Source organism: Meleagris gallopavo, chromosome 23 (assembly GCF_000146605.3).
Source record: "Meleagris gallopavo isolate NT-WF06-2002-E0010 breed Aviagen turkey brand Nicholas breeding stock chromosome 23, Turkey_5.1, whole genome shotgun sequence".
NCBI classification, from domain to species: domain Eukaryota; kingdom Metazoa; phylum Chordata; class Aves; order Galliformes; family Phasianidae; genus Meleagris; species Meleagris gallopavo.
The window spans coordinates 6,418,122-6,444,282 of NC_015033.2; the positions used below are offsets into that span (position 1 = coordinate 6,418,122).

Sequence of the window (26,161 nt, forward strand, 5' to 3'; positions counted from 1 at the left end):
TGCTGCTTACTGAGCTCCCTCTCAGGCTGGAGGCGTCTGTGAAACTGATTTATTTGGGGTGGGTGGGAGCAGGAGGGGAGAAGGACATTAGCAATAACTGTAGTCACCGCACTTTTCCTTAACTAATCGCTCGATAGCTTCTATTCCAGAAGGCTGGCAGCTGGCACAACAACCCCAACCCCAGCTCCTGGCGTAGCTTCCCGCTACCTTGCCAATGTTAGATGTCTCCTCCCGTCCGTCAGGTGCCTACCACCCTTCTCCTTGCACACCCGACCTTGTTCTCCAGCACTGACCGTGCGCCGATGCCTCAGCCGTGGCGGCTGCTCCCGACCTGCAGGCAGGGCGAGACGGCGGTCCCGGGGCACGCGCCTTCTTTTGTGGGGCCGAGAGCTTCTCCCGCCGCCCCGTCAGAGCGCGCCCGAGTATGCAGAGAAACATTTTATAAATTGTATTTTCAATAAATGTGTTTAAACTTTTTCACGGCCTGCTTCCGTCTCGTCGCTTTGCCGGATCCCAGAATGGGGAACCCCAAAAATCCACCGGTTGTTGTTGGCCGTGGCAGCGTTTGTGTCACCCTGAGGGATGCCCACCGTGGTTCTGAGGTGCTATGGATGAGATGAGGGACGTCTGTCCTCTTTGGGCTACAAGGGCTAAGCTCTTGGGAAGAAAAAGCAGAACTTGGAAGCTTAAGGATGGGAACTGGAGAATTTTGGGTTGATTTTGTAGTGTTTTGGGGCTGGGCTGCCCTCCGTCCTTTGCTCACTAGCATGAGGAGAGGCTGTGGGGCTGGCTGAACCGAGAAGGAGCAGGATGGAGTCCTTTCTCAATGTTTTTATTTTAAGGTGATTTAGGGAAAAACGTGCCTTCAGAGCGCGCCCCAGGCTTTGAGACTGATCACTTGCCGCAGTGCGCCTCCCGCCCGGCAGGGGGCGCAGTTGCGAAACGCGATGCTCAGCACGCACCGGAAGTGCTTCCCTTCCTCCTCTCTCCCCGCCCCGGGGCGGGCTGTATCATAGAGGCGCCGGCGCCCTTCCGTCGTGCTGGCGGCCATGGAGGAGGACTACGAAGCGGTGCTGTGCGTGAAACCGGCCGTGCACGTCTACCGAGTGCCGCCGAGGGCCTCCAACCGCGGCTACAGGTGCGGTACGACGCCGGGGGTGGGCCTAGTGCGGCCTCGGGGCTCTCGCAGGCAGCCAGGCCCCTCTGTTGGGCTGCAGGCCCGCTCAGCCCCGCTGGGAGGAGGAGTTGAGGGTTGTTGTGCCTGGAAAGAACGATAGAATCGCCAAGGTTGGAAAAGGCCTCCGACGTCATCCAGTCCAAGCGGCCAGGAAGGCTGCGGGAGGGCTTATAACGGCCTTTCGGTGCCTGCAGGGGTGAGAGGAGAGTCGGGAAGGGCTCTTGGACGGGGTTTTGTAGTGGCAGGACGAGGGGAAATGAAGTAGGGAGAAATTCTTCACCCTGAAGTGATGATGCCCTGGCATAGGCTGCCCTGAGAGCTGCAGGTGCCCATTTCTGGAGGTATTCCAGGCCAGGCTGGAGCGGCCTTGGGCAGTATGAACTGCTAGATGGTATCCCCATGATGGGAGATTCCCAACCCAAACCACTCTATAATTCTATGAAAATTGAGGTATTCCACAAGGATCCCCTCACCAGCATGGCTTGCACTGCCCCAACGCTGTTTTCAAGCCGGCGATTCCACAGAAGGGGAAGTGAAACCTTTCTGTATTGTGTAGTGCAGAACTATGGGTCTGTTCCCCAGCGCTTCTGCAAGCGGTCAGCAGATTTGGGGTGAGATGCGAGGTCTCGTGATGCGTGCTTTCTGTCTGCAGCAAGCCCAGGTGCAAGCAGGTTCCCTCACATGCTATCTCACAAGGCTTTGTGATACGTTACCATGCCATAAAATTGTCTCATTGCTGCTTCCTGAGGACTGCAGGGGCACCCAGAGTCAGTCACCTTTTCCTCTCCCTGCAGAGCTGCAGAGTGGCAGCTTGACCAGCCAGCATGGAGCGGCAGGCTGCGCATCACCGCCAAGGGCAAGACTGCTTTCATCAAGTTGGAGGACAAAAACTCAGGTGAGGAGGAGGGGCTGCAGCAGAACAGCTTTCCTGTCACCCCAGGAGGGCACTGGGCTGCTGGCAGAGCAGACCTCGGCATGGTGTGACTGCAGAGCAGCTGTGTGTTGTTTTTTGAATCCATCTGCTGAGTGTTAATGAGCTGGTATGTCACCTCCAGAGTGTGGTGCCATGTAGCACCAGATAGTGGGAGGCTCCTTTGTTGAGCATTGGTAACTGAGCCAGGAAAAGTGTTCGTGCCTACCGCTGGGGAAACTTTATCTGGTGGAATGAAATGGTGCGGATCTGCCAAAATAAGGCAAGCAGGATCTGACCTCTCTTCCTCCAAGCATCCTGTCATCACAACAAGTCACTCTGAGAGTTTTTCCATTTCCTAGATTCTTTATTGCCTCCCAAGCTGCTGCTGCAGAGGAAACGGGTCGTGTTTACCCATTTCTTGCATGCAGGCTGCTGCCTCTGTGTTCATCCTCACAGCAAGGAGAGTGGCATTGATGTGCTACACTGGCATGTTAACTCACACCTGCTTCTTTTTTTTCAGGAGAGCTTTTTGCCCAGGCCCCTGTGGAGCAGTTCCCTGGCATTGCTGTGGAGGGTGTGACAGACTCCAGCAGATATTTCGTTATCCGGATTGAGGATGGCAACGGTGTGGTGCTGCTTTGGTGCTAGGAGAGACAGGCCTGGGGGGAGCAGATCTTGAAAACACTCAGAGCTTATTCTGAGTTCTTACTGGTGAATGATTTGTGTGGTTGAGAGCTAAATAGTCCCTGCCTACAGTGATGAATGGACAGATCACCTCTGTCCTTCACGCTCTGCCTTTTGCTAGTAAAAAAAAATCAGTTTTTTTAAGCAATAGTTTAATCTACTGCTCAGCATTAAGGACACTCCTATGTGTAGGACTGTCGCTGTGATGCCAGCCTCCGTGTTGATTCATTTATATTAATTTTAAAGCTGGGTTTTGCTAGTTCTTTAAATCCAATCAAGTTGAAGTGATGATGTAAACACAACTCTGCTAACTGAAAGCGTGGCTGCAGTTTTCTTCCAGCCTCATGTTACAGCCCTGCTGACAGTATAACACTGCTTCCCCTGCTTGGAACTTGCTGGCTGTTCCCTTTCTTTGTAGAAGGAAGAAAGAAATGCAGCTCCAGTCCTAACCTCAGCCCTGCTGTCATCAGAATTCCTTTCAGCTCCAGCTGGAGGAGCTGACAGTCACAGGGCTGTGAAATTGGCTGTCCCCCACTGCTGGTCTGCATCCCTGGCTTTTACCCTGTTTTGCATTTCTAGCCTTTACTCTTCCTCATTCCCCAGGCCGCCGTGCTTTCATTGGAGTTGGATTTGTGGATCGAGGAGATGCTTTTGACTTCAATGTCGCTCTCCAGGACCATTTTAAGTGAGTTTGTGCCTCTCCTTTTGTCCTCTTGACTTGGTGGTTTTGCGTGGCGGCTGCAGGTGTTCACTCCAAGTGGTGGGGGCGAGGGAGCTGTTTGCTCCTGGTTCACTGTGCCCAATTCACTCGAATGAGGAAGCAGAGTGCAAAGGGGGCTACAGCTTATGAGTCTTTTTCTTTTTCTTGCCTTCCTGCAGGTGGGTGAGGCAACAGAACGAGCTGGCCAAGCAGGCTGAAAACCCTGACCAGGCACCCAAGCTGGACCTGGGCTTCAAGGAGGGGCAGACCATCAAGCTTAACATTGCGGTGAGGGTTTTTGCTGCTCCAGATGTTTTACCTTGTACACTTTATAACGTATAAAAACACTGCCCTGTGGTTTTGGTGATTGTCCTGAAAGACTGAAAGAGAAACATCACCAAAACCCTTCCTTTTTTTTTTTGCAGCGTTTTGGGAAATGAAAGCATCAAGAATATTCTTTTAGCCTCTTTTGTTAGCCTCATTTCTTGTTAGAGATGCAGAATCCAGCCAAGCTGTCTGCCTTCACACTCAGCCCTCACAATCTGTTTTTCCCCTCTGCTGTGGTTTGTGGCATAAGAGGAAGCAGTGGCTTTCTCATGAAATCCCCTTACTAAAGAAAGCCTGGTGCAGAGCTGCTGGTGCCCATGCTGCCTGCAATGATTTGTAGAGGGGTGTCTTATGGTTCCCAGTCACAGAACCTGGTCTGTGGCTACGTGGTGGGGATTCACAGATGAAAACATCTGTGGTTAGACACCTGTTGCTGCACCAGGAGAATGCAGTACAGCGATCTTTTCCCCCAGAACAAAGCATCTGAGCTGCTGGGCTACTTGAAAGCATTGGCTGGGAGGAAGAAGTAGAATCATGCTCCGATTCTGGATTTAAATGTGGTTCCACTTGAAGTTTCCCTCTCACGTCTCCTTTCAGAATATGAAGAAAAAGGAAGGAGCAGCAGGGAACACCAGACCACGTTCTGCAGGTCCTGGGGGGCTGAGCTTGCTCCCACCACCTCCAGGAGGAAAATCTTCCGTGCCAACTCTTCCTTCTGGAGAGCTGCTGCCATCTTCACTTCCCCCACCCACCCGGCTCCCTGGTACCCCCATCACAGGTCTGTGTCTTACAGAAATGGCTGCAGGGCTATTTACATTCAGTTTTAACTGTCGAGATATAGAAAGACCTTGACGTTTCTCTTGAGCTCCTGCAGGAGGAAATAGTGCTGAAGCCCTGTTGGATGAGGGGAACTGAGGCACTGAGGGGAATGGGATCGCAAAGCCACCCAGCTTGTCAGTCTTAATATCCCCTAACTGTTCAGAGCTACTCTCTGTTTTATGATTGTTTGGGAAGCATAAGTTTTGCACGCATATTTTGAAAGCTGAAAGGACAGCATGCTTATAAAGTCCCTGCATGAATCCTGGCCCTCCTGCCTGGTCTTTAACCATCTGTGTGCAGCACAGAACTTCAGTGAGAAGTTCATTTTAAACCCCAGTCAGGTTGGAACGGTGGACTGACTGCATTCAAGCAGTGGGTGTGTGGAAAAACAATATAGCATCTTCATGAAAGCAGGGAATCTGGAAGGAATAATTGTCAATAACAGTTTTCCTTTTTCTCCTCTGTCTCTGGCTCCTCTGGCTGCTGCAGACTCCCTGCTGTCCTGGCCACAGCCCGCTGCTGCTTCTTCTGCCCCTGCCACCGACGTCTGGGGTGACTTCACCAAAGCTTCAGGGTGAGGCCATGTGGGGTTTGCAGGTTGCTTGGGCCAATACCTGCAGCGTTAGAACCCAATCCTGCTGGTTTTACTCTCACTAAAATAGCAGCAGGGTGGGGGCAGATTTTGAAAGGTGAGAAGCTGCTGTGCCTGGCCATGTGTCAGGGAGAGATTGGCACCAAGCGACCTGTGCTGCAGCTCCTTTTAGTGTCTAAGCTCTCCTTTTTTAATGTCTAAACCCTCTTTTCTCAGTGTCCAAACCCTCTTTTTCTCTCTCTTTCTCTCTTCAGGTCAGATTCTAACCAGACAAAGGCAAATGCAGGCTGGGTGCAGTTCTGAGCCAGCTCCTCACAGGCACTGGAGGAAGATTGTGCCAATTTCTGCAGGACCAAAGCAGCAGTGGGAAGTGCTCCTGCTGCTTAAGGACACCTCATTTGTCACTTATGGTGGCATTGTACTCCCCTGGCCCCCTCTGACAAGAAACAAGACCCCAAAATCTGGTGCTGGAGTTGAAAAGCAGAAATTGGTGCTGGTTGACAAATGAAGCACGTGCCTTACAAAACTCCACGCCAGCACCCTCAGAGCTGGGGGCCTTTTCTGGGTATTTTGTGCCTGGATCACTGCAAACCGTTGAGGCTTCAGTGACCTTTCTTGTGTCTTCCCTTCCTTCCTTTCTTACTGCACTAGCAGGGCTGCAAAAATGTGGCAGCTTCATGGCACCCTGTGTCTCCTTGGTGACGTGAGAGTGCTCAGGGCACTGATTGAGGACTCAGCTGGCAGCACTTTTGCTGCCCAATTTGGGCATTTTTCTTTCAATTCTGATGCAATAGAGGTGGGTTGAGGTGTGCAGCACGAGGCTGCCCCCATCACCATCTCCTCTTTCTCCTCATGCGTTTGGGCCACTGAAATCCTTCAGTCTGGCAATCAGAGGGGAGCACCCTCCTGGAGACTTCTTGTGTGCAAGGCCTTGCTTTGTCTGCTGCTGACAGCATCGTGCAGGCAACGTCCTTCCACGATGCTGAGCATCACCCCTGATATTTCTAGCACTCCCTGCAATGTGGGGGGTGGGGAGCACGACTGCTGTGTGCAGGTAAATGTGAGCACAGTGCTGGAGTTCCTATTTTCCTGCTCCAGTGAGGTTGTTTTTTGGTGTTGTTTTTTTTTTCCCCCTCTATTTCAAAGAGAGATTTTTATTCTTTTTGCAGAGACTTTATTATTGGAATATATGCAATGAAAGACAAACTTGGTCTCTTGAACAGAGCTGGGGTTGAGATTCCTCTTTGAAAAAACTCCCAAGTATTTTCTTACCTATTTATATTATGGTGAAGGCCTTTCACAGTACAGAGTTGTGCTATTTTTTCAGTGTTTCAGACTTTATTATTATTTCCATTCTCAACTGGACAGGTGAACGTTTCCATTTCACAGCTTTCACTTTGCCTGGCAGCTCACAGGGCCAGGTGAGAGATGTCACACTTCCAAGGGAACAATAAAGTCATTTTGATGCCAGATGTGACATTTTGCACCCTGAGATCTGCCCGTGTGCGCTCAGGGTGGGACCACGGGGCTTCCTTGGAGGTGGGGATTTGATGTTGGGGGTGGTTTTGTGCTTTCCCTCCTTCTTGGTGCCAGGGAAACAGCGAGGCACAACACATGGGTGTTGCTTAGCAGTGGCTTTGAAGCTCTGTGGGCAAAGAAGGTAAGGAATAAGGAAAGTAAAAGGGACAGCTGAGGACTTGTGTCCCCAAAACCCATCAGGGAGCCTCAGCGTGGCTCTGGCGTGAACGTTTTCATAAGCCAGACGATCCCAGCAGCACTGCAAAGCCTCAATCCTATTGACTAACCGTGCTGCACTCCCTCCCTCACCACTAATCTGCGGCTCAGCTGGGAGGAGAAAGGGCATTTTCTCTTCCTGAGGGGCAAGCGTGGGCTGGGGAATGCTGAGAGGGCAAATCCGAGGGTTTGCAGAGGGAAATGCCTTCGGTGCGTTGTTGCCCTGCAGCCCCTGATGGGGGATGCAGGTTTTGAGCTGGCATCGATTTGTTGAAGCGTTTCTCCTTTCTGCCCTCCGGGGGGGGGGGCAGGAAGCAGCACCTCACCGTTACCCCTGCACTTAAATTAATTGCCCCGGGGTCTTTCTTTTCCACGTGGCAGCTAACCGTACGATTTATGGAGTGGCTGCCACCCCTTCCCAGCACCCAGCCAAAGGCCTCCCATAGCAACCTGGCATGCTCCACCCAACACTTTTTCCTGCCAGAGCCAACTCCTGCTCTGTAATGAGCTTAACGAGGCCGTGCTTCGTTATGGCTTAACGAAAGGGCTCCTCTCTCCCGGGCTCCTGCGGGATAACAGAGCCCCGAATCTCAAGGAAGCTGAGCATTGGAGCAAAGTGAGTGCATTTCCACTGCTTTTGGGTGCAGGGCTGCTTGGCGCTGCTGATTTCTTGCAGTAACAGAAGAATCTCTATTTTTTTTTTTGCTCAAATAGCTTTGTTGCTTGGTTTGAATTGCGAAGCTCTGGTTTTGCAGCAAAGCAGAGTTTGGGGGAGGCATTAGGACCCCTGAGGCACGCAGATACAGCCAGGAAGAGGAGGGCTCCCAGCCTGGGAGGGGAAAATGAGGATTTCAGGCTAATCCCAACCATGCATCCGCTTTCCGCTTGCGGAGCGGAAGCAAAGCCCTAAAAGAGCAGAGCAGGATGGAGACGCGGGGCTGCTGAAAGCAAAGCAAAGGGGGGGGGAACCCACGAGCATGCCGGACTGAGGTAGGAACTCACAGGAGCAGCTGAGATCGTTTGCCATTGCAAAGACAAAATCTGCTGTGCAGCTGTAACGGCAAAGCTGCGGTTTGTGCAAGCGCCGATTTGCAGAAATGCAGCTGGTTGTGCAATTGCACAAAGCAACTGTTGCACAGAGGGATGCGGAGTTTGCAGCCAGAGGAGCAAAGCGGCAAAGTTGAGCCTATACCCTGAGCCTCGTCCCCTCCTGTAGGTTCCATTCCCAAGGCCATGGCCTCGCTGCTGTCCCTCCAGGAGGAGAACCGCATCCTGCAGCAGGAGCTGTCGCGTGTTGAGGACCTGCTGGCTCAGAGCCGTGCTGAGCGCGATGAGTTGGCCATCAAATACAACGCCATCAGTGAGCGGGTAGGTCAGCCACACACACAGCCCAAAATACATCTCTTTCACCCTCAAAATGCACCTTTCTTTACCAGCATCACTCGGAGATGCTGAGGGCGCTGCTGTGATGGAGATCCAGCACCCGGCATGCTGGGGCTTGCAGGAAGCACAAAGCATTCCCATTTTATTCATCTCAATGCTTTCTTTTTTCCCCCCCTTTTTTTTTTTTCTAACGGTGGCACTGGGAGAAGAATGAGGGCTTTGGTTGCTCAGGGAGATGCAAAACTCGAGCTGTACCACTCTGGGGTCTGTATGGCTCTGGGGGCTCACGCCCCTTTGTGCACGCCTGGTTGCTAAAAGAAGTGAGCCAAGAACCAAAAAGTACCCACAGGGAAATCACTGCCTCCTGTTCCTTGTGCTGAAAGACTCTTTATCCATTGGCCAACCTGATGCAAACCCAGATCTGGGTTATTTTCTGCACGTAGCAGCCAATTCCCTATTAGTTTTCCGTTGCCATTTCCTATTGCATCTCAAGTGCAGAACATCAGGGCGCCCCGTGTTGCTTCAACCCTATGGAGCTTTGCACCATCAAAGCGAGGATGATTTTATCCCAGCTGGGATGCTTGCACCTGGAATGGTTCTGGAGGGGTTGCATCCTCAAAGGGATGATGCTGGCTTGCAGCTGGAGCAATCCCTGCGGCTGGAAGCGGGCGAGCAGGAGGTGGCAGAGAGCCGGAGCCTGGCACAGCACAACATTGAGCTGCGGAGGCTGCTGGATGAGGAGCAGGCTGCCTACAAGCGCAAGCTGCAGGCGTACCAGGAGGGCCAGCAGAGGCAAGCACAGCTGGTGCAGAAGCTGCAAGCCAAGGTGGGTGCACACTGGGGACACGGGACCGCTGTGATGTCGGGGAGGGACTGGATGTCATCGCGTTGTTTCCCCCAGGTGCTGCAGTACAAGAAGAAATGTGGTGAGGTGGAGCAGCAGCTGCTGAAGAAGGAGACAGAACTGGAGCAGGAGAGGCTGACAGTGTGTAATGTCCCCAGTGTGTCCCCAAATGTCCCCCACCATCACCTGCATGCAAAGGGAACGATGTCCCCACAGAGCCAGCCGGAGGAGGAGAGCCCCAACGAGCTGGAGAACGCACTGATCCGGCTGGAGGAGGAGCAGCAAAGGTGTGAGGGGGTCCCAAGTGGGGCTGGTGGCTGTTGGGACCTCCTAGCATCATCCCCAGCCCTGTGTTGCCCAGGAGCTGCAGCCTGGTGCAGGTGAACTCGATGCTGCGGGAGCAGCTGGAGCAGGCAAACGTGGCCAATGCGGCACTGAGCGAGGACATCCGCAAGCTGACAGCCGACTGGGCACGGGCACGTGGAGAGCTGGAGCAGCGTGAGGCCCAGTGGAGGAGGGAGGAGGAGGTCAGGGCCATGGGGAGATGCAGAGCAGAGGGGTGCTGCATGGGAGCCTGAGGTGGAGGGATGCAAAGCGCAAGGGTTGCAGGATCATTGGGATTTTGCATGGAGATAAATTTGGGGGTGCACGGGGCGTTGCACAAAGAGGCCAAGGAGAGGGGTGCCAGGATGCAGCGAGGTGAAGGGATGTAAAGTGCAGGACCATTGGGATGTTGCATGGAGAATTGGTGGATGCATGGAATTTTGGATGGAGAAGAATTGATGAATGCATGGGATGTTGCATGCAGAGGATGCTGCATGGAGAAGGGTGTGAGGAATATTGCATGGATAATTATAAGGGGATGCAGTAGGTGGTGTATGGGGAGATTCGAAGCAGAGGAGTGGAGGGATGCTGCAGGATGGAGGGTTGTGAGATGCAGAGATGTGGGACCATTGGGTTGTTGCATGGAGAGGAGTTAGGGGTTGCAGGGAGTGCTGCACAGATGCAAAGCAGAGGGGTGCTGCATGGGGAGGGGTGTAGGACATTGCATGGAGAGGAATTTGGGCATTCAGAGGATGTTGCATGGAGAAATGCAAAGCAGGGAGACAGAGGGGGTGCAGAACCGTGGGGTCATTGCACACAGAAGAATTTGGGGTGCAGGGGGGGATGCAGGGAGAAGCAACGCTGCATGCAAAAGAATGCAGGGCGGAAGGAGGTATTGCACGGAGGCACTTTTGGGGCTGCACAGGATGGTGCATGGGGCAGGACCTGGTGCTGCGGTGATACCACCAGGCTGCAAAACTGCGTGACCAGGATCTGCTCCATCCATCCCCATCCCCTCACAGTCCTTCAACACCTACTTCAGCAACGAGCACGGCCGCCTGCTCACCCTCTGGAGGCAGGCAGTGGCTTTCCGACGCCACTTTGGCCAGCTGCGAGCCGCCACTGAGAGGTCAGTGGGGCGGCGAGGAGCGGGGATGGGGTGGCAAGATAAGGGCTCACCCTTCTCCTATCCCCCATTCCCTTTGCAGAGATCTGGTGGAGCTGGGGCAGGAGGTGAGCCGTGCCGGCCGTGCTGCCCACGCCGCCTGCGTGCAGCTGGGAGCCCACCTGCAGCTGGCCGAGGGCCGGGCGGGTGCAGTGCAAGAGCAGCAGGCACAGCAGCTGGCACAGCTGGAGGAGCAGCTGGCAGCACGGGGCCGCGATGCTGAGCGGGAGAGGGCGATGCTGGGGGACAGGTGGGATGCTGTAGGGTGTTATTGGGTGCTACGGGGTGCTGCTGGGTGCTTTGGGGAGCTGTGGGATATTCAGGCTGATATGGGGTGCTTACAGGGTGCTGAGGGACGCTGTGGTGTTCTGTGGGTCGGTACAGGGTGCTAAAGGGTGCTACGCTGTTTTATGGGGTGCTGTGAGATACTTTGTGGGATGCTGTGAGGGGTGACAGGGTGCTACAGGGTGCTGCAGAGTGCCATGCAACACAGCGTGGTTCTGCGTGGTGCTGAGCACCATCCCTGCTGGGCACCATCTCATCCAGGCTGGCGGAGCTGACAGCAGCCCTGCAGCAGCTACGGAAGGAAGGTGGTGAGAAGGAGCGGGCAGTGCAGGCTCTGACAGCACAGCTGCAGAAGATGGTGAGTGTGTGTCGTTGTGTGAGATGCACGCTGCACACCAAGGCAGGTGCAACGTGTGATGCACAACGCACACCAGGCACGTTGCACGCCGGGTGTTTTGCAGGAAGCCTCTCGTGCTCAGGAGCCGTCAGCAGAGGAGGTGCAGGCATTGCGTGCAGAGCTGGAGCTGCTGCACCAGACGCTGCAGGACATCACCCAGGTGCTCCCCACTCCCAGCACTACCAACCCCTTCGTGCCTCAGTTTCCCCTCCTGCAGCAATGATGCTGTCCCTGTCCCTTGCAGGCAGTGCTGGCTGATGACCATGGGTCCTCCCCAGGACCTCCCAGGCTCCCTTGCCGCAGTCTCTCGCCTGCTGCTGCTGTGGCCACGTTGGGAGCTGTGCATGGTGCCCTGCGCCGGCGGCACATCCAGCTGCAGGTGGGTGAGGGAGGAGGAATGATGGCAGACAGACACGTGGATGGATGGACAGACGGATGGATGGATGTGGGGATGGGCAGATGCATTGGCGGGTGGACATGGGGATGGATGGATGGATGGATGCATGGATGTGGGGGTGGATGGATGGACAGACATGGGAATGGATGGATGGACATGAGGATGGATGGATGGATGGATGTGGGATTGGTTGGATGGATGGATGGATGGATGGACGGACGGACTGATGGATTGACATGGAGATGGATAGATGAATTTGGGGATGGACAGATGCATGGGTGGTTGGACGTGGGGATGGACAGGTGAATGGGTGGATGGACAGACATGGGGATGGATGGATGGACATGAGGATGGATGAATGTGGGGTTGGATGGATGGATGGACAGATGGATTGACATGGAGATGGATAGATGAACTTGGGGATGGATAGATGCATGGGTGGGTGGACATGGGGATGAATGGGTGAATGGGTGGATGGACAGACATGGGGATGGATGGATGGACGGATGGAGGATAGATGGACAGACAGACGTTGGAGTGGATGGATGAATGGGTAAATGGATGTGGGGACAGATCAATGTGGGGATCAATGGGTGGATGGATGGATGTGTGGACAGATGGGTGCAAGCATAGAGGATGGATAGAGTAGAATGGAGGGCAAATGAATGTGGAGATGCATAGATGGGTGTGGGAACAGACGGGAGATTGGGGATGGATTGATAGGAGGATGAATCATAGAAGCGAATCATTAAATTTGGGAAAGACCAGTAAGATCATCTAGTCCAACTGTTAAATGGAGGACGGAGGGTTGGTGGATGCATGGAGGAGAAAGGGAGACTGATGGATGTGTGGATGGTTGGATACTTGGAAGGTGGATGGAGGGGAATAGAGGGCAGATGGAAATGGGGACAGATGGATGGGAGGACAGATGTGAAGGTGGTTGGAAGAGGATGAAAGGATAGAAGGATGGAGGATAGATGGATGGGAGGATGGAGGATAGGTGGGAGGATGGAAGAAGGGAGACAATGATAGGGGAAGAGCTGGAGGGAAGATGGATGGATGGAGTGTGCATGAAGGGGAATAAGGGATAAATGGATGTGGGAATGGATGGAAGGGAAGATGGATGGAGGAGGAGGGATAGTAATGAGTGAATGCATGGATCATGGATGAAGGAAGATAAAAGCTGGGAGGATGGATGGTGGAGGAAAGACGGATGGAAGATGAGTATAGGATGGATGGGCAGAGGATGATGAAGGACGACCACTGTCCCCCTGCCCTCAGGAAGCCCAGGAGGTATCAGGGAACCTGCGGAGGGAGCTGGGGGACAGCGAGAGCCGGCGGGCTGCCCTGGAGCAGCGGCTGGAGCAACTCAGCACTGAGGCTGGGGGCTGCCGGCAGGCACAGGATGAGGCCGTGCGTGAGGCTGCACGCCTGCGTGCTGACACGGAGCTCCTGCGCAGGTACTGCTGTCCATCTGTCCATCCATCCGTGTGTCACATGCAACCATCTCCATGCATTTGTCCATCCCCACGTGTGTCTGTCTGTCTGCAGTGAGCAGGGCCGCGTGGAGCAGGCGCTGGTGGCAGAGCAGGCGCGGGCAGGAGCTCTGCAACGCAGCGAGGCTGAGCTGCAGCTCCGGATCCAGGAGCTGGAGGAGCAACGGGATGAGGCCAACCGAGCAGCAGAGGCTGCAAGACAGCAGCTGGAGCACAGGTGGGGACCTCCAGGCGCTGCAGAGTAAAAGTGTTGCAATGCCGGCCCTAAAGTGGGTGCTGCAACCCTCCAATGTGTGCTCCCACCGTGGGTGCTGCAGCACACAGCAGCTGGAGCAGCTGGAAGGACAGCGGGCAGCAGGGCAGCAGGAGCTGCTGCGGGCACGGGAGGCGCTGAGCCGGGCACAGCTGGAGGCAGAGGTGGCACGAGGCGAGCAGGCAGCGCTGGGAGAGGCGTTGGCACAGGTGAGTGACAAAGCCCCGGTGTTCTCAAATCACCCCCACATCCAAACCCTTGTAATTCTCTTGTCTGGGGATGTCTGCATCTCTTAACTCCCTGCGTCCTCTTTGGAGACATCTGTGTCTCCAACCCCCTCCCCCGTGTGTCCCCAAAGCTGTTGTGCATTCTTCCTGGGGTCAATTACATCCTCAAACCTTGTGTGCATCCCTAAACCCAATGAGTGTACTTCCTAGGGGCATTCAGGCCCCCAAAACCAAGGTGCATTTTCCCCAGAGCCAAGCACATCCCCAAATCCCATACCCATCCCCAAATTCCAGACACATTCACCAAACCCTTTCTTCTCCCTGGGGACATCTGCATCTCCGTGTCCCAGATCCATTGTTCCTCATCCCTGGGATGTGTGCACCTCCAAACCCCATGTGCATCCTCCCTGGGGACATCCAGGTCCCCAAATCCCATGTGCATCCTTCTTGGGGCCATCCACATCCCTTAACCCCCCCCTTGGACATCCCTAAGCACCACTGTGCATCCTCAAACTGCATGCATATCCTCAGGCCCTGTTGTCCATCATCAAACCCAGTGGACATCCCTAAGACCTGTTGTCCATCCTCAAACCTCATGCTCATCCCCAGGAACTGTTGTCCATCCTCAAGACCCATGGACATCCCCAAGTCCCACTGTCCAACCTCAAACCCCATGCTCATCCCCAAGCCCTGTTGTCCATCCTCAAACTCCATGGACATTCCCAAGCCCCCCATGCACATCCCAAGCCCCACGTCCATCACTCTGGGCACTCACCAGGCACAGGGCAGCAGTGCAGAGCTGGAGGCAGCGCTGCGGGACGCCCGCACACAAGAGGCCAGGCTGCGGGATGCTGCAGCACGGAGCAGTGAGCTGGCTGCCAGCCTGGCACGGGACAAACGGGAGCTGAGCCGGACACTGGTGGGGCTGGAGGAGCAGCACGAAGCTGACAGCGAGGCCAGGAGGGAGTTGGAAGGACTGAAGGCTGAGCTGGGGCGGCTGGGACGCAGCTGCAGGGATGGAGAGGCTGAGAGGATGGAGCTGGAGCGGGCACGGAAAGTGGCGGAGAGGAGCTGCGAGGGGCTGCGGGCTGAGCTGCGGGAGCTGCGTGGGGAGCTGCAGAGAATGCGGGAGCAGCTGGGGCAGGTGTGGGGCTAGGGGCAGCTGGGAAAGGTGGGGAGGATACAGGGGCAAATGGGGGGATGCATGGAGTGAGTGGGAAGATGCACAGGGCGATTGGAAGGATGCATGGGTGAGGGTGCTGGGGCAATTTGGTGGGTGCATGGGGTGGTTGGGAATAATGAAGAGGATGTGGAAAGCATTTGGAAATGATGGGGAGAATGTAATTGGGATACACGTGAGGCAGTTGGGACGACTGGGAAAGATGCATGAGGGAACTGGGAGAGGACGCAGGGCTACCAGACCGTCCCAGTGGTACACGCATCACCTGGTGCTGGTGCAGGCTCAGCAGGAGCAGCATGCAGCAGGGGAGGCACTGGTGCAAGCACGGGGTGAGCAGCAGCGGCTGAGCGCAGAGCTGGAGCGCACCATGCAGGAGCGAGAGGGGCTGGCCAAGGATGGGGCCAGCCTGGGGGTCCAGCTGCACGCTGCCCAGCGCGATGCTCGTGACCGTGCCCAGGAGGCCGATGGGCTCAGGTTGGTGTCGCCGGATCTGTGTGATGTCCCATCCTGTTGATGTTAGGCAGTGTGCTGCCACGGTGTCCCTGCAGGGCTGAGAAGGCTGTGCTGGAGACGAACCTCTTCGAGGCACGGGAGCAGCTTGGGCAGCTGAGAACGAGCAGGCAGCAGCTGGAGGCCGAGGGACGGAGCCTACGGGTGGCCAGGGATGGGTTGCTGGGTGAGCAGGCAGTGGGGTCACATCACGTATCTGCTCGGCGGGGGGTGGCCACATCACATCCTTGGCCACGCCACTTTAGCCACTTACGTTCTGAGGCTGGTATCCTTGGCCTCACCACTTACCTTGCTCAGTTTTGGGGTTGTCACCTTTGGTCACATCACTTCTCTCTCAATTCTGGGTATTGTGACCCCCCCATTCCCATCACTCCCCACCCACTGTGGGGCTGGCAGAGGAGCTGGGTGCAGCACGGCAGCAGCTGGCAGTGGCACAGAAGGAGGTGGTGGCCCTGCGCAGGACCCAGGAGGAACACGAGGGAGAGCTCAAGCAGCTGCAGAGCGAGAAGGTGGGCACCAGGGGGTTGTGGGGTAAGGCTGATTTGGGGAGGCAATGCTGGTTTTAGGAGGATGGTGATGCATTTGGGTAGGAGCTTCTATTCTGCGTAGTGATGCTGTTCTGGGAAGCCATGCTGGTTGGGAGTCTTGATGCTGATTATGAGGAGCGACGCTGGTTTGGGGGAGTAACTCTGATTTTGGGGTGACTATTCTGAGTTGCCCTCAATTTGTTGTCAGATTTTGGGGTGATGCCAGTATTGGAGCAACGCCATTTCTTGTGGGGGGGGGCCAACACTGCGTTGCACCACGGGATGGTGATGCTGATTTGAAGGTGATGCTGACATTATTTGGAGTGGCACCGATTTTGGGACAGTGCTGAACGGTGTCGGGGCTGTTTTGGGGCACTGCAGGAGGAGCTGGACATGGAGCGGGGCCGGCTGGCACGGGAGCAGCAGGAGCTGGCAGCAGAGGTGGCAGCAGCACGGCGACAGCGGGATGAAGGGGTGCTGCGTGCCGAGAGCGAGAAGCAGCAGGTGGGTGCTGGGGGGTCCCTGCTGTGTGCCTGCTGCCCCCGCTGAGCGCATCCCTGTGCAGGCGCTGGCACTGAAGGAGGAGGAGAAGGCAGCTCTAGCAGGAACTCTGGCAGGGCTGCAGCAGAGCCTGGCCCAGGCTACAGCCGAGCTCGAGCGGCAGCGACACGAGAATGCGAGCTGGCAGCAGCAGCAGCAGGTGGGTGCACAGCACAGGCACCCCAATTGCAAACCCGGTGCTTGGGCATCCTCCCTGGATGCCCTATTCCCATTGCATACCCTCCATCCCCATTGCAAATCCCTTACACCGTTACCACCCCTTGAGCCCCCAGCCCTGCACAGCAGCGCTCACCCCAGCTCCTCCAGCACCGCTCGGCGGAGCTGCGCTCGCTGCAGGCACAGTTGGAGGCAGCAGCAGAGGCCCACGCACGCGAGGCCACGGCTCTCCGTGAGCAGGCAGTGGCAGCATCCCAGCAGCGTGACAGCGCCCTGCGTGATGTGAGCCCCCCGTATCCCTTCCCATCCCTGCTGCACCCTGGTTGCTCCATAATCCCACAGCATCCCCTGGTGCAGGTGGAAGAGATGCGGGCGCAGCTGGCACTGGAGGCGGAGGCACGGGCAGCGAGGCAGCAGGCGCTGCTGCGGGCACAGAGAGAAGCACAGGAGGGGCGTGAGGGGTGCGAGGAGCAGCGCAGGATGGGAATGGAGGCACGCAGGGCGCTGGGTGATGCTGCCAGGGAGCAGGAAGCGCTGCGGCGCTCCAACGAACAGCTGCGGGCGGCACTGCGGCACAGCGAGGGGCAGCGCATCAGGTGTGGGTCAGGGTGATGCTTGGGGTCAGGGGGTGTTTGGGGCAGGGGTTGTGCTTGGGGTCCAGGGGTGATGTTTTGGGTTTGGGGTGGTGTTTGGAGAAGGGAAGGATGCTCGGGCTCCAGAGTAGGGTTCTGAGGTTGGGGGACACCTTGGATGAAGGGTGATGCTTGGTGTCAAGGAGATGCTTAAAATGGGAGCTGTGTGGGGTGGTGAAGTTCTTTGGAAGGGGATGCTCAGGGCTGGAGGATGCACAGGAAGGATGCAATTTTGGAGATACCTGGCACACTACTGTGCCAAGGTTGGAGTACCCTGCACAGACCTCACCACCCCGATATCCCCACAGCCTGCAGCGTGCAGCTGAGCAGCAGGAGCAGCGGCTGGCGCTGGCAGAGGACGGGCAGGCAGCAGCAGGCAGGGAGGCAGCAGAGCTGCGTGCCACCCTCCGTGGGCTGGAACGTGCCCGCCTGGATGCCCGTCGTGAGCTGCAGGAGTTGCGCCGCCAGGTGCGGGAGGGGGACAACAGGGGGATCCCCTCACATGCAGCTTAAATCACAGCCTCCCCTCGTTGCCTCACTGGGACAGGTGAAGGCTCTGGATAGTGAGAACAGCAAGAAGAGCAAGGAGGTGGAGGAGCTGCGGGCACGTGTGGCACGGGAGGAACAGCACGAGGAGGAGAGGCATCGTGAAGCCTTCGGCCTCAGGCAGAAGGTGGTGGAGAGTGAGGCTGGCGTGGAGGCCACCAGGAAGGAGGTAAGGCTGCTGGAGCCCTCCTTGTCACCCCTGCTCAGTACCCCATGTCCCTTGGTGGCCCCACAGTGATTGCCCTGTGTCGCTGGGTGCACCTGCTGCTCAGTCCCTTGATGCCACGCCTGTCCCCATCACCCCACATTCAGTCTTCCACGTCCCCATCGCCCCACTGCTCTGTTCCCTGCATCACTGGGGATCGTCCTTATACTCCATCCTTCACACCATTTGGACGTTCTCCAAACCAAATCGCTCCATCCTTCTCTCCATCACCCTTTTGCTCCATCATCTACATCTCTAAGCATCTCCCACGTCTCTCCATCCCATCCCTGCATCCCCACATTCCTTTGCTCCCCAGCTCCAGCAGCTGCAGCGCAGGCTGGCAGAGAAGGAGGCAGATTTCCAGCAACGGGAGCGGGCACTGTCCCGCAGCCTGGAGGATGCTCGAGGCCACGAGAAGAAGCTGCTGGCTGATGCCCGCAACCTGCGGCTGAAGGCAGAGGCAGCACGCAGTGAGGCAGCAGAGCTGAGCTTGAAGCTGAGCGCAGCCGAGGGTCGGGCACAAGGGCTGGAGGCTGAGCTGGCACGGGGTGAGGAGCGACGACGCGATGCTGAGATGCGGCTGAGTGGGCTGAGCTCAGCCCTGCGCTGCACCGTCGGTGTTGGACGGGCACATGGAGGCTCTCCAGGCAAGGGTGAGGATGGCACGGGGTGTGGGGGGCACTGGGGTGGGTGTTGGGTGCTCCATCTAGCTGTGCATTCTTCCCGTGCCACCCTGCCCCTTCCCAATCCACTCTGTTCCCTCTTGTCCTATTCTGTCCCCTCCTGTGGCTGTGTCCATCATGCATCATCCCTTCCCTCCTGTGCCACTCTCTCCCATGTCACCCTGTCCCTCTCATCCCACTATCCTTCCCATGCCACTCTATTCCCTCCTGACCCTCCCCATGCCACCCCATCCCTCTCATCCCACTCTATCCCCTCCAGTCCCTCCCCGTTCCACCTCACCCCTCTCACCCTACCCTGTCCTTGTCCCACCTTGTCTCCTGCCATCCCGCCCTGTCCTCTCTCTTCCAGCTGGACCCAGGAAGGGGACACGCACCCCCTGCTCACCCCCAGACCCTGATGCAGCAGCTGACCCCGAGGCAGTTCGTGCAGCCCTGCAGAATTTCCTGCGCCAGCTGCAGGACGCCCAGCGGGATAAGGTACGCCCCTCACCCCCTCTCCAAGGTGTGCATCCCCAAAATATGCCTTTCTCACCCCATTTTCTCCCCCAGGAAGAGCTGCAGGTGCGGGTGTGCAGCCTGAGCAAACAGCTGGCCGAGGCAGAAGCACAGCGGGACAGAGCACTGCAGCTGCACAAGAGATTGGCTGAGAGCAAGGAAGGTGATGGGGCAGTTTTGGGGTGGGTTTCCCTTAGTGGTGTGGGGTTGGGTGCTGCACAGGAGCATCACTGCCTCCCTGTAGTGTGTAGCTGCTCAGGATGTGGGCACGTTGTGGGGCTGTGAGGGTGACAGATTGTGGGGTGGGGTGATGGCGCTGCACTCAAGTGCTGCACGTTTCCCCCAGATCATAATAGAAAGATAAAAGAAACCCCATAGGAGCAAATAAACCTCTACACCCCAGTAACTGGTACAACCCCAGTACGAGCAGTCAGCCCCCTCCTTGTGCATGCCCCATAAACCCCAGTGCATGCCTCAAAAGCACAGAGGTTTGCAAGCCCCGCTCTGGCTGTGGCAGGGTGGCAGGGCTCTGAAGGCAAGCAGGCAGCACTGCTGCTGCAGGAGGAGATGCTGCAGCAGGGTGAGGGCGAGCGCCGGCTGCTGCTCGAGAAGGTGTCAGCGCTGGAACGCAGCTTGCACGCTGCTGAGGGCGAGCGCCGGGCTGCCCAGGTGGGCACCGGGGGGAAAAACCCTCCTCTCCCTCCCTGAGCAGCCTTTCTGCTGCCTTGCACACAGGCTGCATGCGAGCTGCATGCAAATCCATGCAAGATGTGCACAAATTGCATGCACGTCGCATTAAACTGCATGTGAGGTGCAAGGAAGGTTCAATGCAAGATGTGTAAAAACTGCATGTATGCTTCTCACAAGCTTACACGTACAAGCTTCCATGCAAGCTGCTTGCAAGCTTGCATGAAAACCAAGTGTAAGCTTCTGGCAAGCTGCCTACAAGCTGCCTGGAGTCTCGCATACAAAATGCGCGCAAACTGGATGTAAGCTGCTTGCAGGCTGGCACACAAACTGCATGAGTGCTGCTTGCATGTGCACGCAGCCTGAAACCTTGCATTCATGCTGGTTTTATGCCTGAAAGCAGCTTGCATGCACTGCTCTGTCTCTTCCAGGAGAAGCTGAGTGCACTGCTGGCAGCCAAGGACCATGCACAGGGCACACCGGGGGCCAACACCAGCACAGCCCTGCAGCAGCGGTTGCAGAAGCTGCAGACTGCCTTGGCTGCGGGCGAGCTCGACCGCCGGGCACTGCAGGTGTGCAGGAGCACCTCGGGGTGCAGTGGGGACCTATCTGGCCTTGTGTCACCGTGCACGTCCCCCATGCAGGAGATGCTGGATGCTGCACGGGAGGAGCGCGGGGTGCTGCGGGAGCAGCTGCGGGCGCTGCAGGAGGAGCGTGCAGTGCTGGAGCTGCGCAGAGAGGAGCTGGAGGCGCAGGTCCGGCGGCTGCAGGAGGTGGGAGAGCAACGGCAACTGTCCTAACTGGGACCCACGCAGCCCTCCCATGCAGCTCTTTTTACTCTGCTATGCAGCACCCTGTTACTCCATGCATTGCTCTGTAGCTCCATGCACTTCCCTATTACTCTGTGCAGCACCCTACCACTCCTTGCAGCACCCTGTTACCCTGTGCATCACCCTATTGCCCCGTGCATCACCCTATTACCCTCTGCAGCACCCTACCACCCTGTCCAGCACCTAGTTACCCTATACTCCATGCAGCACCCAATTACCCTACTGCCCCATGCATCACCCTATTAACCTTGTAGTACCCTACACCCCTTCCAGCACCCAATTACCCTGTGCATCACCCTGATGCCCTGTGCATCACCCTATTACCCTGTGCAGTACCCTACACCCCTTCTAGCACCCAGTTACCGTGTGCATCACCCTGTTGCCCCGCGCATCACCCTCTTATCCTGTGCAGCACCCTACCACCCCTTGCAGCACCATTACCCCATGCATCACCCCATTGCCTACACAGCACCTTATTGCCCCGTGCATCACCCTATCACCCTGTGCATCACCCTGTCACCCTGTGCAGCAACCCATAGCCCCGCATCATACCCTATCACCCTGTGCACACCCTATAACTCCACGCAGCACCCTACAGCCTTGCTCCCATTGCAGACACAGCAGCAGCAGGACGAGGAGGAGGCGGCGGTGCTGGGGGGGCTGAGGGCAGAGCAGCGGGGGCTGCAGGAGCGCGTGGGCAGCCTGCAGCGTGCTGTGACCCAGCTGGAGGCTGAACGGCGTGAAGCTGAGCGCTGCGCCCTGCGCCTTGAAAAGGACAACTGTGCCCTGAAAAGAACCCTGGAGAAGGTGAGCACCCACCGCCCTGCCCTGCACCCTTGGGTGGTGCAGCCTCAGTGCTGGAGCCATAAAACTGCAATGTTGTTTTTCCAAGCGTGAAGCACGCATGATATCAATGATGCTCTGATCTCTCTGCTCTGCACAGTGTGTGCAGAGCTGTATTTATATGTGTGCGTTGTGCACAGAGGAGCAAGGTGTACAACAAAGCATAGCATGCACACGTGAATACATGTGTATATATATCTACTGCAACAGAGCAAGGAGCAAGTGCAACAAAACATACAGATGCATGTGTGTATATAGAGTGCATTGCAGCAAGCTGTGCAGTGATGCACAGCACAGGCATGCATCTGTGTATTTTGTGTAGCAGAGCAAGGCATGCAACAGTGCACGTGTGCATGCATGCATATATTCTGTGCACTGGAGCAAGACATGCAACAGTGCATGTGTGCATGCGTGCATATACTTTGTGCACCAGAGCAAGGTGTGCAACAATGCACAGCACATGCGCGTGCATGCATATGTATATTTTGTGCACTGGAGCAAGGCATGCAACAATGCAAGTGGGCGTGCATACATATATTTTGTGCACTGGAGCAATGCATGCAGCAACACATGTGCGTGCATATACACATATATGTGCACTGGGGCAAGGCATGCAGCTGTGCACACGTGCATGCAAATATGTGTGTGCTGTGCACAGGAGCAAAGCGTGCAGCTACACACAGCATGCACGCATGCATTGATGTTATGCACTAGAGCAAGGCGTGCAACAGAGCAACGGTTTGCATCCTTACGCAGGTGGAGAGGGAGAAGCTGAAGACACACGAAGCCTCGCTGAGGTTGGCTCTGCAGAAGGGCCGCCTGGACCGCTCTCTGGGCACATCAGAGCAGCAGCTGGCAGAGGCACAGCGACGCATTCAAGTGCTGCAGGCGGGTGGCCCCGGGGTGCTGCCTGCACCTTAGGTTGCATGGTGGTGGAGCTGGGCTGTTCTGGGGCTCATCCCATTGCGTGGAGATGCTGCTGCACGCATGGGGATGCCACTGGGTTTCTCTTTGGGGTGACCCCTCTGTTCTCCCCCCCACCCCAGGCACAGGTCTCAGCGCTGGAGCAGAGCTCTGGGGCTGCACAGAAGCCACCAGCACAGCAGTGGGGGGCACAGGAGTCTCGCCGTCACCCCCGCAGCATTTAGGGCTGAGAGCAGCACGTGCAGCTCACCAAAAATCTGCTCAGCGTTCGCAAATCCCACTCTTTTTTCTTGATCAAGAGCAGCACTTTACCCCCTGAGCCACCACTGTCTATTTTTGATACAGCTTGATTTTTTTTCCCCCCTCCTTTTTCTACAGCTTTTCTATAACCAATATTTGGAAATAGGACGTTTTTTAGCCCACATGGATGTGATGGGAGCAGTGGGGCTCCCCAGACTGGTGCTGACCAGGGTAAGCATCCCTACGCCTGGATCCCACGTGGCACAGGGAGGGTCCTCTCTTTTCTACTGCTCTTTTTGGAGACTGGTTTGATATCGGTGCTATGGGCCAACCCAACGTGGCCCCAACCCTTGTATATCCCTTCTAATCCTCCATTAAATGTATGGAAAGCCAACCTAGTGACACTTATTGGGGTTGAGGGTGGAGGGTTTGGGAACCAGCTGCTCAAATTGGCGCCCATCAGGCCCCATGACATTTATTAGCATCATTATTATGTGACCTATATGCTGTTATTATTACACACGCTATAGAAGATGACTATATCCCAAGAAAACTACAAGCTAAATTGAATGTAGTAAACCAATCCCCTCCTTTCCAATCAGAGAACCCCAAAACTGCCCTCAATTCAACATCAGGACACTGCATAGACTGAATGCATGCTATTCCCCATGTGGAAACTGGGGACAACCACTCCAAACCCCATAGCTGCACCATTTCTCATAGGAAAAACCAGAACTGCCCCAAATGATGCTGTGTTATTTCAAGCAGAACACTCAACTGTCCAAATCCCCAAAGCATTCCCAAATCCTACAGCCCAGCTCTGCTCTATTCAAGGAGCATCACCAATGACCCCAAACCAATGGGAAACCCAAAAAGAAAGAGACAGGAGCCACAGCAACCCTTACGCTTTTTCTCTTGGATACTCTACGCAGCAAACAACCCCCCCCCGACTTACAATATAATAACAAAAGTCATAAAAATAATAACACCCCCCACCCCACCCCCAACCCTTATTTATTTTTATGTGCACCAAACCGGACTTTTTCTTTGGCCTTTCATGCACGGTTCCTTTATAGCACCAGGTGGAGGAGCCGGGCTGCGTCCCAGCGAGGTGGGGGCTTCAGCAACCCCCGCAGCTACGGGCACAGGAGGTGACCACGGTCTGGCAGAGCCCACTGGTGGCCATCACACCACACTTGGAGAACTTGTCACGGCACAGGTCGGCTGCAGGGAGATGGAAACACAACGCTCTTCCAGCAGCCGCCACTGCACCTAAACTGGTGCCGACTGGGAACGCAGAGCATCCTCTGTGTTCAACCATCAGCATCCTCTTTGGTGGTACCCAACGATGGGTGGGGATGTCCCTGAGCTGATGGATGAGTCCTTACCCCTCAGCAGCTCTTCGTGGGCGCACACGGTGCGGACGCAGATCTCCTTGTTGATCACGTAGACCCGGCGGAGGCTGCGGGGTAAAGGATGGTTTTGGGGTTAAAAAACCCGAATGTGGTACTGTGCCAATGCGGGTGGGGGGTGGGGGGCACAGCCCCTGCGCTCGCCTGTAGAAGCAGATCTCGTTCAGGCACTGCTTGCAGGGCTTGTGAACAGAGTAGAGCCTGGTGCAGGGATACTGCTCCTCCCGGCAGTCTGCAATGAGAGCCAGAGCTGGTTTTGTGTTGTTTTGCCCCCAAAATACAAGCAGGCTTAAATAGGGGGGAAAATCCATGAGCACTGGGGGTGTGCTCAGCATTGCATCGTTCCCTACCCCCCCCGGAGTAAGGACGATCCATAGGGGGGATGCACGGGTGGGGGAAGGGACTCAAGTTGCACCATTTCTGTGTTAGGAGGAGAGTGGTGAAAGCCACACTTACCCAGAGGTCCGGGCTCTGTGGGCTCAGTCTCAGGGGCAGCAGCTGATGGGAGGAAGAGCAAAGCTTTGGGGTTGGGCATAGGGAGCATCCTACTGTCCCCCAGTCAGGTTTTAGGGTCGGGGCAGTGCTGGAAGGGAAGGGGGATGTGGTCTCTTTTTTTCACCCACCCATGGTTGGTGCTGGCACAACTTCCTGCTGGGATTGCTGCTGGGACTGGAAGCGAAACTGCTCCTCTGGGGTGCGTGGGGTCACATCTGGGGGATAAAACAATGAGGATGTGCAACCCCCAGCCCCCAACCTGCCCCACGGCTGCACTCACCGTGGTAGTCGTAGTAATCCTGAATTTCTGCAGAAAAAAAGGGAGAAAACGGAGCGTAAGGATGTTGGGTTTTCTTGTGTTATCGCACAGCCCGTGGGGACTGGGAGCAATGGGAAACGTGGGGGGTTGGGGTGGAAAAGGGAATGGAACAGAGCGTGGAAAAAGGCATTAGGGAAAGCAAAGCTGCAAGGAAGAGGAGGTGGATGAAGGCTCTCACCTGCCTGCTGGTCGTACTGGGAGTATTGCACCGGTTCCGGGTAGGTAATGCCCTCAAACCTGCTGTACTGGCCCTGGACCAGGAGCGCTGGGAAGGGGGGTGGAGGGGGAGGAGAAGATATTTTGGAGCCCACAGTGTCCCCAAAGTGTGGGGCTGCTTTGGGCCTTGGCACTCACCTGGCAGGCCCAGCAGGACGAGGCACAGCGCTCTCATGGTGATGGGAGGTAGTTGCAGGAGCACGGCACAGTCTGGATGGGGGCAGAGGAAAAACACAATAAAATTGGGAAAGAGAATAACGAATACAATAGAAGTGTTGGAAATGCAACCGTCTGTCCATCCAGGAGGAAGCTTTGTGGCATGGGATGGGGATCCCACCCTGCTGATAGAGAGGGGAAACTGAGGTCTCCCAAGTCTGTAGGGAGATGTTGACTCCCAGCCCTTACAGGCTTTGGGAGTGTTGGGATTGGCACAAACTGAGGTTGGATAACTTGGCCACCAGGCAGACCTCAGGGGTCCCAATGGGGTCCCATCCCAGCCCCTGAACCTCGGGTCCTGTGCCCCGCAGCCCTGCCCTGTCTTGCTTCCCACCGCCAGGAGAGCAGCGGATGCACAAGGTGCGGGCTACGAGGAATTGCATAGGGATGAACGGGATCAGCGTGAGGCTCCAGGAGGCTTTCTCCAGCCTCGGGGGGCTGGGTGCTGGCCAGGACCCCAAATCACCCCGACCCAGTGCTCCAATTTCCTTTAGTTCCAATTTCCCATGAGGGATCTTCCGCTCCCTGGCCCCACACACAGAACCAGGCGTCAACATCCTCGATGGGAACACGATGACAACACCCCCATCATCTCCACGAAGGCCACCACCACATCCTCACATCCCATTTCAGCAGCAAACCATGGCAGCCGCTCAACAGCGGCCATCCACCATTGGGATTTTCCACCCGAAAGGCACGGGGTTAGGGGCACAGCACCCTCACACCCCACTCCATCCCCACCAAACCCCATTGGGTGCCCTGCAGGG

General features: G+C 56.2%; 3 protein-coding genes across 8 annotated transcripts; 2 read left to right on the forward strand and 1 right to left on the reverse strand.

Moving 5' to 3' along the window:
* The first annotated feature begins 985 nt into the window (after window positions 1–985).
* NECAP2 (NECAP endocytosis associated 2) lies at window positions 986–6,682 on the forward strand. The gene is made up of 8 exons (XM_010722981.3): window positions 986–1,138; window positions 1,972–2,072; window positions 2,611–2,715; window positions 3,378–3,459; window positions 3,654–3,762; window positions 4,399–4,579; window positions 5,110–5,194; window positions 5,467–6,682. Exons 1-8 carry the CDS (start codon window positions 1,050–1,052, stop codon window positions 5,513–5,515), a joined length of 801 nt encoding a protein of 266 aa, XP_010721283.1. The 5' UTR covers window positions 986–1,049; the 3' UTR covers window positions 5,516–6,682.
* Window positions 6,683–6,812: 130 nt separating this feature from the next.
* Window positions 6,813–23,130, forward strand: CROCC (ciliary rootlet coiled-coil, rootletin). Of its 6 annotated transcripts, none has more exons than XM_019622360.2 (33): window positions 6,813–7,562; window positions 8,163–8,314; window positions 8,970–9,155; window positions 9,231–9,314; window positions 9,390–9,460; window positions 9,535–9,700; window positions 10,520–10,626; window positions 10,706–10,912; window positions 11,209–11,305; window positions 11,382–11,504; window positions 11,589–11,723; window positions 13,023–13,201; window positions 13,293–13,454; window positions 13,555–13,699; window positions 14,496–14,861; window positions 15,178–15,371; window positions 15,446–15,573; window positions 15,804–15,916; window positions 16,316–16,438; window positions 16,500–16,634; window positions 16,802–16,933; window positions 17,009–17,247; window positions 17,592–17,751; window positions 17,831–17,998; window positions 18,351–18,687; window positions 19,067–19,194; window positions 19,267–19,375; window positions 19,730–19,881; window positions 20,331–20,471; window positions 20,544–20,672; window positions 21,345–21,536; window positions 22,329–22,460; window positions 22,619–23,130. In XM_019622360.2, exons 2-33 carry the CDS (start codon window positions 8,180–8,182, stop codon window positions 22,718–22,720), a joined length of 4,977 nt encoding a protein of 1,658 aa, XP_019477905.1. In that variant the 5' UTR covers window positions 6,813–7,562; window positions 8,163–8,179; the 3' UTR covers window positions 22,721–23,130. The 6 variants fall into 6 exon arrangements, 5 of the variants coding, with proteins under 5 accessions (XP_019477905.1, XP_019477904.1, XP_019477907.1 ...); XM_019622359.2 differs by lacking the exon at window positions 6,813–7,562 and adding an exon at window positions 7,651–7,936; XM_019622362.2 differs by lacking the exon at window positions 6,813–7,562 and adding an exon at window positions 7,651–7,936 and having other exon boundaries at window positions 22,329–22,493; window positions 22,619–22,705.
* A 502-nt stretch (window positions 23,131–23,632) lies between these two features.
* On the reverse strand, window positions 23,633–25,427 carry MFAP2 (microfibril associated protein 2). Its single transcript, XM_031556703.1, has 8 exons — window positions 25,317–25,427; window positions 25,141–25,227; window positions 24,924–24,950; window positions 24,772–24,858; window positions 24,605–24,646; window positions 24,293–24,380; window positions 24,125–24,198; window positions 23,633–23,960 (listed from the first exon to the last, which is right to left on the reverse strand). Exons 1-8 carry the CDS (start codon window positions 25,351–25,353, stop codon window positions 23,857–23,859), a joined length of 546 nt encoding a protein of 181 aa, XP_031412563.1. The 5' UTR covers window positions 25,354–25,427; the 3' UTR covers window positions 23,633–23,856.
* Window positions 25,428–26,161: the final 734 nt, after the last annotated feature.

Bases quoted from the DNA above. Each gene is read 5' to 3' on its own strand.
- NECAP2 (XM_010722981.3), top strand. From the start codon at position 1,050: ATGGAGGAGGACTACGAAGCGGTGCTGTGCGTGAAACCGGCCGTGCAC. The intron at 3,763-4,398 runs GTGAGGGTTTTT...GTCTCCTTTCAG, and splicing joins CCATCAAGCTTAACATTGCG to AATATGAAGAAAAAGGAAGG. The intron at 4,580-5,109 runs GTCTGTGTCTTA...TGGCTGCTGCAG, and splicing joins CCCTGGTACCCCCATCACAG to ACTCCCTGCTGTCCTGGCCA.
- MFAP2 (XM_031556703.1), bottom strand. From the start codon at position 25,353: ATGAGAGCGCTGTGCCTCGTCCTGCTGGGCCTGCCAG. The intron at 24,859-24,923 runs GTGAGTGCAGCC...TTTATCCCCCAG, and splicing joins GGATTACTACGACTACCACG to ATGTGACCCCACGCACCCCA. The intron at 24,199-24,292 runs GCGAGCGCAGGG...TTTACCCCGCAG, and splicing joins AACGAGATCTGCTTCTACAG to CCTCCGCCGGGTCTACGTGA.
- CROCC (XM_019622360.2), top strand. From the start codon at position 8,180: ATGGCCTCGCTGCTGTCCCTCCAGGAGGAGAACCGCATCCTGCAGCAG. The intron at 10,627-10,705 runs GTCAGTGGGGCG...TTCCCTTTGCAG, and splicing joins CTGCGAGCCGCCACTGAGAG to AGATCTGGTGGAGCTGGGGC. The intron at 19,376-19,729 runs GTGATGGGGCAG...TGGCTGTGGCAG, and splicing joins ATTGGCTGAGAGCAAGGAAG to GGTGGCAGGGCTCTGAAGGC.